The sequence below is a fragment of the Pundamilia nyererei genome, unplaced genomic scaffold, assembly GCF_000239375.1.
Source record: "Pundamilia nyererei isolate P.nyererei 1_Seehausen unplaced genomic scaffold, PunNye1.0 scaffold00009, whole genome shotgun sequence".
Classification (NCBI taxonomy): Eukaryota; Metazoa; Chordata; class Actinopteri; order Cichliformes; family Cichlidae; genus Pundamilia; species Pundamilia nyererei.
Genome location: NW_005187410.1, coordinates 6833949 through 6843584, shown reverse-complemented (window position 1 = coordinate 6843584; position 9636 = coordinate 6833949). Strand labels below are relative to the sequence as shown.

At 41.6% G+C, this 9636-nt stretch overlaps 1 protein-coding gene across 1 annotated transcript in view; it reads right to left on the bottom strand.

Annotated features, from left to right (window-relative positions):
- Window positions 1-1705: 1705 nt before the first annotated feature.
- LOC102194001 (uncharacterized) overlaps window positions 1706-9636 on the bottom strand; it is a 12502-nt gene continuing 4571 nt past the window's right edge. The window contains exons 4-7 of the mRNA XM_005723607.1: window positions 5147-7134; window positions 4722-4940; window positions 2984-3124; window positions 1706-2764 (exon numbers count right to left, since the gene is read on the bottom strand). Of these exons, the coding sequence (XP_005723664.1) occupies window positions 3020-3124; window positions 4722-4940; window positions 5147-7134 (2312 nt within the window). The 3' untranslated portion in view covers window positions 1706-2764; window positions 2984-3019. The remainder of the gene's footprint in view (window positions 2765-2983; window positions 3125-4721; window positions 4941-5146; window positions 7135-9636) is intronic.

The window sequence follows — 9636 nt, the reverse complement described above, 5'->3', positions numbered from 1 at the left end:
AGGTGGAGTTGGAATTAGACCATGGATCGGCTCTAAGCCTTTTCTTGTTTGCGGGATGCTGAGTTGTAGATGTTCAGATTTACATCATGGATGAGCGGGACTGCTTGGTTTGAGCAATTTGGAGACAAAGTTAGAGAGACAGGGCTTTGGTATGGTAAACATGCTGGACAAAAGGATCCTGAATATGGAGGTGCCAGGCAGGAGGAAAAGAGGAAAGCCACAGTGAAGATTGTGGTTGTAACCATGTCTGTAGACTGTTTCAAATGGATGTTGCTAATGAGAATATTCAAATTCTAACAGCTTTACACATTTTCTTGTTTTAGCAGCATAGATGATCTACGTTGGAGCTTGGTGGAGTACAAGCATGTGTGAATCCGCATCTACAAGAGCCTAAACTGGCAGACCAACACAGGAGGTTGTATGCCAAAAAAAGACGGACAAGTTCGGAGATTATTCAGTGTACTTTATGTACGCTGCTGGGGGAGAAGCATCCGAACTGGTGATAGCAGTAGACTGTGTGAAATGATTAGGAAGGCTGGGTCTATAACTGGGCCCAGCTTGGGCATGTTTGAAACTGTGGTGGAGAGGTCACTGAGCAAACTGTTATCCATCCATCCATCTATAATGAATGGCCACCCTCTGCAACATTACGCACAAGAACATCATTTCAGCTGCTTTAACAAATCAATTTTTCAAAATTTCTTTTGAAAAATTTCCAGAGGAAAAAATCCTATAGAGTCAAATTACTTATAATTTGCAGTATAGTAGTGGAAAAGTACAGACTAATGTAATATATATCACATAATCAAGATCAGTTATCGATGCATATATGCATTCTGAAAACTGTGCAATGTCAGATCTTCTGATTGAAACACTGAGGAGGATCAAAATAACATTTTTTAAAACCCAAATAATTATGAAAATTTTAAGAGAGAGACAGGAAAGCTGGGCCTGGATTTTTCCCCTTTTTAAAAAGTGACACCTACTGTTACACATGGAGACTTATTTATAGCCAAGTCAAAATTTAAAATGAGTGACTCAAACTTCTAAGTGAAACTTTTGTACTTAAATTGAAATGTGGACTTCTGGAGAGCAATCTTTTATCTTTCTCGGTGGTGGAAACAATCCATCCATCCATCTTCATCTGCTTTGTCCGGGGCCGGGTCGCGGGGGCAGCAGCCTAAGCAGCTGCCGGGTGGAAACAAGCTTCCTTAATTCTAATTACCAAATATTTACCAAAAGTACTGAAACTAAAATGACAAATTCCAATTAGTACCTTGTAGTTCGAGTGCCTCTGCCAACCAGTTAGGTTGCAGGTTAGATGAAGCTCTGTCCAGAGTCATATGCAGTGAAGAAATATAACCGGTGAGCATAAAAAGTAATAAATTCATTATACAACTAATGTGAAATATGGTCACAATCTCTCCTTGTTTTTGAGTTATTGTGGAACAATGGCAAATGGAATTCCCTCGAGAGATATGAGGAACTATGTCCCTTATGCAAAAATACAGACAAGCACAAAGCTAGACCATTTTCTAGATGCTAACTAAATCTTCAACAAAAAAAGTCCCCTTGAATTTTAAGGTCAAGTTTCCTGCTTAGATTTTGGCATGAAACTGTACCAGGTGTACAGTTTTGAATCTTTTGTCACCATTTGCACTTACAAAAGCGTATTATATCAGATATATATATACTTAAATTGGAATAAAAGGATACAAAAGGCAAAAATTTATTCAGTCTTTACAGATAGCGAGACAGCTCATTTATTTCTAAAATCAATCTGTGAAACATAGACATCTCTGTATGTGCACACATTGCATTTACTCAGTAGAATTTGAAGTAGAACAAGATGAGCGTCTTAGCTTGGATTTAAGTGGAGGAAACAATCAATAAAACATCTGTAATGACAGTTGTGTTGATTACTAGTTCAGAAATTCACATTAAAAACGAGACACTTTCCCTTTTCCTTTTTTTTTTCTTTTTTTAAAGTGGCAGCCTTAGAAAAGATGAAGGGACGGGTGTGTGTGTGGGGTGGGGTGGGGGAGAGACTACAAATGGCCTGGAAATACACATGCAGCGGTTTCACCACACCCAGCACCCCCCACCCCCGGGTCAAACCACAGGCTCCGGGACTAGGTGAAGATTAGCAGATCAATACAAAAGGAGGGAAAGACTAGTGAAGTCATTTAAAAGTTTTCACACCAAAAGACAAAAGACCCACTGAAACACCTCAAGGAAAGGCTCACTCCTAAATCCCACCTCCACCTTCAAGTATTCCCTTCAGCACTTGCACCACTTCAAGTATTCCCGCTCTGAACTCCAAACCGTCGATTTCAGTACTACTTCTTAGGTTTACAACATAAGCTATGATATAAGTGCACTCCAAATGTAATCTATACATAGAAAAATAAAGATGACATTAAGTAGAAGTAATAGTTATAACAATCACTTTATATTTCAATATTGTACACAAAAGTGATGTTAAATCACTTTATAACGTGGCATCACATTCCCCGCCCCCTGAGTGTAATGTTCAAGTTTAAACTTTTGTATGTACGGAAAAGCAAACAGGAACAGCAACCTTGGTTTGGTTATTTAAATAACATTAGCAATCATTGGCAACGGCAATGATTAGAAGCTCGAGTAATTATGCCTTTCCACAGGCCGTTGTGCTTGTGTGTGGTGGATGCATTATGTACACGCTGCAGATCGATCATGTGACTCTGGCCTGTTCCCTGGCGTTGAGACACAGACAGCCATCATCCTGGAAAATAAACACGAGTGTTAAGAAACAGACGAGACACTGAAGAAAAATCAATGCAGGTATTGAGCAGATGATCATACTGAACTGTAAGCGAGCAGTGTGAAGAGCAAAGGACAACTAAACATTCATCTTCCCCACTCATCAATCACATCAGGCAGCACTATGAAAGATGACTGACTGATGTGTAGCTCAGTTTTCTAAGGCGTCGCTTTCACTCACCTTAGTCTCAGTGCATGAGCAGGTCCTCCAGCTTCCTCATGAACCAGCAGCAATGCAACTCCGGCATTTATACAACTTGGGGTCATGGGTGCGGATGTGATTCCGTACATTCCTTAGTCGAAAGAACGTCTTACTGCAGAGCTGCAGCAGAGGGGAACAGAAAGTGTTAATAACAAAGAAATAACTGGAAAAGAGCTGCGATGCTGCAATTTAACAAAACTCCCAAGTGCCTCAATGCCACCCAAAAAGCAGGAAAGACTTTGTTAGACAAGAACTACACCTATGGCAACTGAGTCATTGTGGCCACTGCCTTTTTGATACGTTTATGTGCGCATTGCTGGTGACTAGATAACACTTCCACCAAATTTGAGACAGAAATAGTTCTGAGCTACAAAAAGAATGATCCAACTTCAAAGTGCCGTTCACTGGTAACAATCGAAACATGCGCTGTTATAAAGAGGAGAATTGTAAGTTTCACGTGTTTGTAGGATTACAGCAGCGGCTACAGTTTCTCCAGACATGCTTTCAGAAGTATGGGATGAGTTAGACTCGCCTCAACTTGACTCAGTTTCAATTACAATCAAGTACCATCGTTAAATCAACCCAGTCAAAAGTCCTGTGATGTCATTTGTACGCAACACGAACACCACAACAAAAGAGGACTTCGAGGCAATGGTATAGCTGCTGCTCGGTCTGTGGGTTTTTGTTAGACTCTGGGACCACAGTGTTGTTCTTTGAGCAGCTCTCTCCCTCGTTGCTGTGTTTGAAAAATGGTGGTTTTGATTTTTGCAAAGAGATGCTATCATGACTCATTGAGTAACGGCACTGGCCAGCCATGGCATGCTCTCTGTTGATGTCACATTTTGGATAGCCTCGAATCACTTGGAACCCCTGAGGAGTATGTACTTAAAAAAAAAAAAAAAAAGGGGAAGGTACTGTGACCCAATGGAAAACCCTGAAAGCTGTGTTGAGCTGTGCCGAACAGACCTGAGTAGGTACTAGTGTAAAGGCCTAACTGAGCACTTGTGAACATGTCCATTACTTTGATTCTTTTTGACTCACCTTATAGTTCAAGAAAACGCTGTTCAAACCAAAAACTGTAGAAAACTGTTGACCAACCATTCAATTTCTCATCATGGGCATATTTGGTGCTAAAATTACTGTCAGCCTATATAAAGTCATCCATTTTTCTTTTGGTTTGCAATTAAAACTAAAATGAGGTCAAGTAAACTAATATGAAGCCCTGTTTCATCCAGACAGAATTGTTTCATGTTTGTTGTAAGGTTTTTAAGAACAACACTTCTGGTCTCTCAAACTTCGCTACATCTTCTGACCAAAGTCGCCACCAGTGCAAGTTTAAAAATAAAGGCTGTGCTTGGCCTATTAGAAAGAAAGCTAGAAGTAACAGACCTTGTGTTTTTGTCTAAATGCCACATGAAAAAGTATCACCTCAATGCTTTCTAACACCCTGAGCAGAGCAGCAGGAGAAAAAGATCTTAGACACAAGGTAGTACTGTCCCAAAGATGCAGTGAAAGGTCACTAAAGCCCCTTTTCTGTTAGTACCAACTCGGATCGACTTGGCATGGTTCGCCACGGTTTTCAGTGTTTTCCCATTGGGTTATAGTACGCGGTACTTTTTCTTTTAGTATCTGCTCATCTGGGGTTCTAAGTGAGCCGAGCAGGTACTAAAACATGATGTTGTCAGAAAAACTAATATTTGAATTCCTTGGTGCTTACCAGACATGGCCAGTGCTTGCCCTCGATGTGCCTAAGGCGATGCATAATTAGGGCATCACAATCCTTGTAGGAGGTTGAGCACTGCAGACAGGCGTGGGCTGCTTTGGGAACTTTAGGGGCCTGACTACGAGGCCCTCTGAGCTGCTTTAGTCGTGCCCGACGTACAGCATCCAGCATGGCACAGCTCCTACTGCTCAGAGCCAGGAGCTTACCTTGTTGCTAGAGAAAAATAAAATAAAATAATTAGTTAATGAGTTTTATGCACATTTTTAGATAGAAATGATTAAATGCTTTTAAAAGATTAGGCGCCACAGGCGATGCATCAAACAAAGACTGTACAGTTATAAAATTAGATATAAAAGCAAGCATGAGATCATAATCGTCACTATAGTTTGCTACTTAGTATTTATTTTATTTATTTTTACCTTTGGCATGGTCCCTGCAGGTTTTGACCTAGCACACCTGGCTAGAGGTAAAGTGTTTCGAGGGTTGGGCCTGGGTCTACGGCCCTTAACTTGGGTCACTTTCCTCTCCTCTCTCTCCCTCTTCACCACCGGCAGGATGGGTGGCCCTCTGGCTCTCAGAGTCCTGTGGGGTAACTCTTCTGCTTCAAATTTCTCTCCAACTTGTGACACAGAGCGTGTTAAGCAGATATCAACACTCTCCTCCTCTTTCTTCAGTCCGGACATGGGCCCCCCTGCTGGCCGGCAGAAGCTAAACAGAAAGCCAGAGTCCAGTAACTTGATGGGGGGCTTGCTCTGGCGTTTACCCAGGTCTGGTGAGGGAGGATCAGGGAAAGCTCCAACTGGCACAGGTTCTGCTGGTTCCTCTTTGATGACTTTATAAAGAGGGTGGTCGTAGATGGACGGTGGAGGTGCTTGCTCTGAAAACTGGAGCCCATCAGGTTTATTTTCCTTCACTTTTGGTCTAGTGTCCATGGTCCCTCTTAGCCCCTGGCTTCCCACCTTTCTTCCCTCTTCTCTGGCATTACACCTCACCTTCTTCGCCTCCTTCGTGGAGCCCCGTCTGAGTTTAGCCTTTGCTGCAGGACGGCTGCTGTTGTATCGCAGTGTTCTGACTGTCTCAACAGTGACCTTATTTCTAGCCTGTATCTTCTGTGAAGGTAAAGATTTGTGGGGTGTGTGGCCGCAGTAATTGTTTGATGAAAATCGGAGACCTGAGAGAGCGTATTCAGCTGGTTCTGATTTGATCCTGACTTTGTTTCTGACTAGCTTTTTATTCGAGCCACGTCGCAGAGGCTGCTGAGAATGAAGGTGGGAACCGTCACCCTTCCTTACGGATTGTCTCAGTTGCCTCCCCCCAAATGCAACCCTGGATATAGGCTGGAACATGTCAGGTAACACCCCTTTACTTCGCATGCTCCTGTCACTGGGAGGAACACGCTTCCGAGTGGTTTTTGGCCTCTTAGCTGTAATCTTCTCTGTGCTAGCTGCTGCAGCAGGTTTGGTCTTCGCAGGCTTATGGAGGAGGTGAGTGTTAACAGGGTTGCAGAGGGGAAACGCCAGAGTCACATCCCCATATGATAGTCCTGGGGACGGTGAACGGGGTTTCCGGCGCTTGGTGAGTGAATAGTTGTTGGCCTTCAGCTTTCTTAGTCGCTTCTTTTGTCTCCAGCCAATAAGATCTTCTGGTCTGGGGAGGAGAGAAGTCCTTTGTAACCCCAGAACATTCATCAACTTGTACTTTTCCTGTGCTCTGGCATAATCCTCTTCATCCTCGCCAACCTCCTCAACTTCCTGCTTAACCCTCACAGGGCTGCACACCATGCCAGGTCTCAATCTAGAAGAGCAGGAAAGCTGGGAGATGGGATGAGATTTTTTGTTTTTTTGAGAGGTCTCCGACATTGGCAGCAATCTCTGAACCTGCTTGGCAGCTCCAGGAGTGGAGCGGAGCAGACGGGTGTTCGATGGGGATACGGGTGAGTAACTCTGTGACTGTGGGGTAGATGTGGCATTTCGAGGTGTGGAGGCCTTTTTTGAAGAGGGCGATTTAAAGTCCATGAGCTTCATCCTGTGTGAGGGACTTAGAGGGTGGCCGTTTTGGGATTTTGGCATTCTGCGTAAATTGCGGCTGGGACTTCCTTCAAAAGACTTGTCTGATGCATCCAGTGTTAGACTGAAGGCAGCGTTCACATTGTTCTCTAATCCCAAAACCCTTTTCCTTTTGCTTTCCCTCTGGTGGTGATGACGCTCACGGCACGAACCAGCATAGGCTGAGTTTGGATGAAGTTGCTGTTCCTGCTCTTTAATGAGGGCAGAGCAGGCTTCCACTGCAAGCCACATGCCCAGGTGGCGGGCCATGGCAATGACTTCAGGTAGATCCTCACGGCGAACACACAGAGTGGAGGAATAGGAGAAATCCAGCAGAGAGAGAAGGCTGTCCTCACTGAAACCTGGGGGGTTAAAAGGAGCCTTTAATTAGATCACTGGTCAATCAGAGGGTGAGAAGAGGGAGATGAAAGCAATTTGGTGTAAACAGAAGATCAGAGGGAGAGCACTCCAAGAGGGAGCAAAGTGTAAACATGACAGTTGAAACAAGACGACAAATTAACAACTCCTTTAATCATGGACACTTCTGCTCTCATGTAAGAACACACATCAAAGATAAGTAAACGATAACACAGACAACAGCCAAATCCCATTTTAAGGACCAGATTCTCTAAGGCTACGTCCACACGTACACGGGTATTTTTGAAAACGGAGATTTTCCGTTTTCATTTAAAAAAAAATAATCCTGTCCACACGTAAATGCAGAAATGAAGGAAAACGCTGCTAGGAACATGCCAAAGCAACAGGTGGCGATATATTCCTAACCGTGTAGAAATGTTGGCCAATCAGAAGTCTAGAAGCCTCGGCGGGAAAAAGTAAACAAAGCTGGGGCATAGAAGCAGAACCGCGTGGTATGTGTGGAGGGACAGTAACTGTGTGTGTATATGTAAGCATTTAAATACTGCAGAGAGTAGAATTAACAGTATTGTAGAAATTCATTTCACCGAAACAATAACGTGGCGCACAGTGTGACGTCAAAAAAGGCGCACACCTTTGAGCTGCGTTTTCTCCGTTTTTCTAGTCCACACGTAAATGCAAAAACGGAGTTTTCAAAATATCCACCCTGGCCGGAGTTTTTAAAAATCTCTGTTTTCAGTGACCGAAAACGCCGTTTACGTGTGGACGAAAGGTGGAAACGCATAGAAAAATCTGCGTTTTCAAAAATACCCGTGTACGTGTGGACGTAGCCTAAGTCTGAATTTTTAGAGTGATTACGTCTTTACAAAATGCCAAATGTCATCACAAAGACCTCTGAATCAGCTGGATGATATGATTACATCTTAAGTTTCCTTCACACTATTGTTTGAGCAATGATAAGACGTTAATTTTCTTACCTAATGTCAGGAGTTTGCATTATTTGCATTCAGTCTCTTAATAAATGTGTATTCATTAAAATCTGTGTAATAAATCACTCAGAATTATAAATGACTCTGTTCGTTCTAACCTGGAATTATTGTCAACAAGGCAATAAAGGGACAATGTTGACTGCAGTTTATTAAGTTTATTACTGACTGGAGCTGCAACATTGTATTTAGCATTTGCTTGAAAGACAGTCAGTGTTCTGATTACTAAATAATGACTGGCGAGCAAAAGTCTGCTGGTACAATCTTCTCAAATGGGTGCATTAATTTTCATGAAAATGAATTAAAAAATCTTTTAGATTTTGGACAATAAGTCATGTAAAAAAAGAGGAAAAATGAACAATGGGAAAGTTGTCTAGAGCACACAAATTATAATGGACATTTTTTAGCATTATCTGATGTTTTAAAGGGAAAAAGAAACAAACATTTAATTTAGTAATGTGTAGATTTATGGATGATGGAAATAAGGGTTGGGCTATCCTAAAATTGAAACAAAATATACAGTCTGCAGCTCGACCATATCACAAGCTAGAAGTATTTACGCCATTTCTTAATGCCAGCATTCAAAAGTGAGGCAAAAATCTGGGAGATGTGACGAGTTCAGACAAACACGCACTTTTCTGAGAGCCTTTCTTGGAAATCATTCATTGTGCTGCAGTCAAAACGGTCTCAGATTGGTAGTTATCCTGTTCATTTATTTAATAGTTAAGTCCAAACCCTAATTATACTTAGTGCTCCATGAACCTGACCATTTGCTGCACGAAGGAGGAGTGAAAGTGCCACAAATTTGTTTTTGGATGCAGCTCCTGTTATGTAACTGCCAATACTCTCAAGCCCCTTCATGCTCACAAGTTCTCCCTTTCAAGTATTACTGGGGACAGTTTCAGCAACCATCATTTTGAAATAAGTGGTATAATGGCTAAAACTTAACACTCAAAGGGAACAAGTCTGTTTTCTCTTTTATCTCCAAGCCATCCTTAACAAAAGTACCTTGTTACTTATGCTCACATGAATAGCTTTGAAACACGAGTTTAAGTTTTGTCTCTTAATGGTGAAAGGAATCTCTTAAATTAGACAAATATTTTATCACAGTTGATCTTATACAAGCATGTAGCTTTTGAATTTTTGTATACGTTTATATTAGAGATGGCACGATACCACTTTTTTTTTATGTCCGATACCGATATCATAAATTTGGATATCGGCCGATACCAATATGAATCCGATATAGTGTGTTTTTTAATAAATAAAACTGTTTTTTTTAATATTTTGCTGCATTATGTATAAGTTCAAACTCAAGTTAAAAAAAAATAAAACACTAAAGCTATTCTCTTATACCTGTATGCAAAACATACACTGCACCCAAAATATTTCATAGTTCAGCAAAACTGATCAATCTAATAAACTTAAACCTACACCATCCTCCCTATTCTGGTATTTTAAAGAGTACTTAGCATAAATATTAAGCAACCTAACTAATAGGGT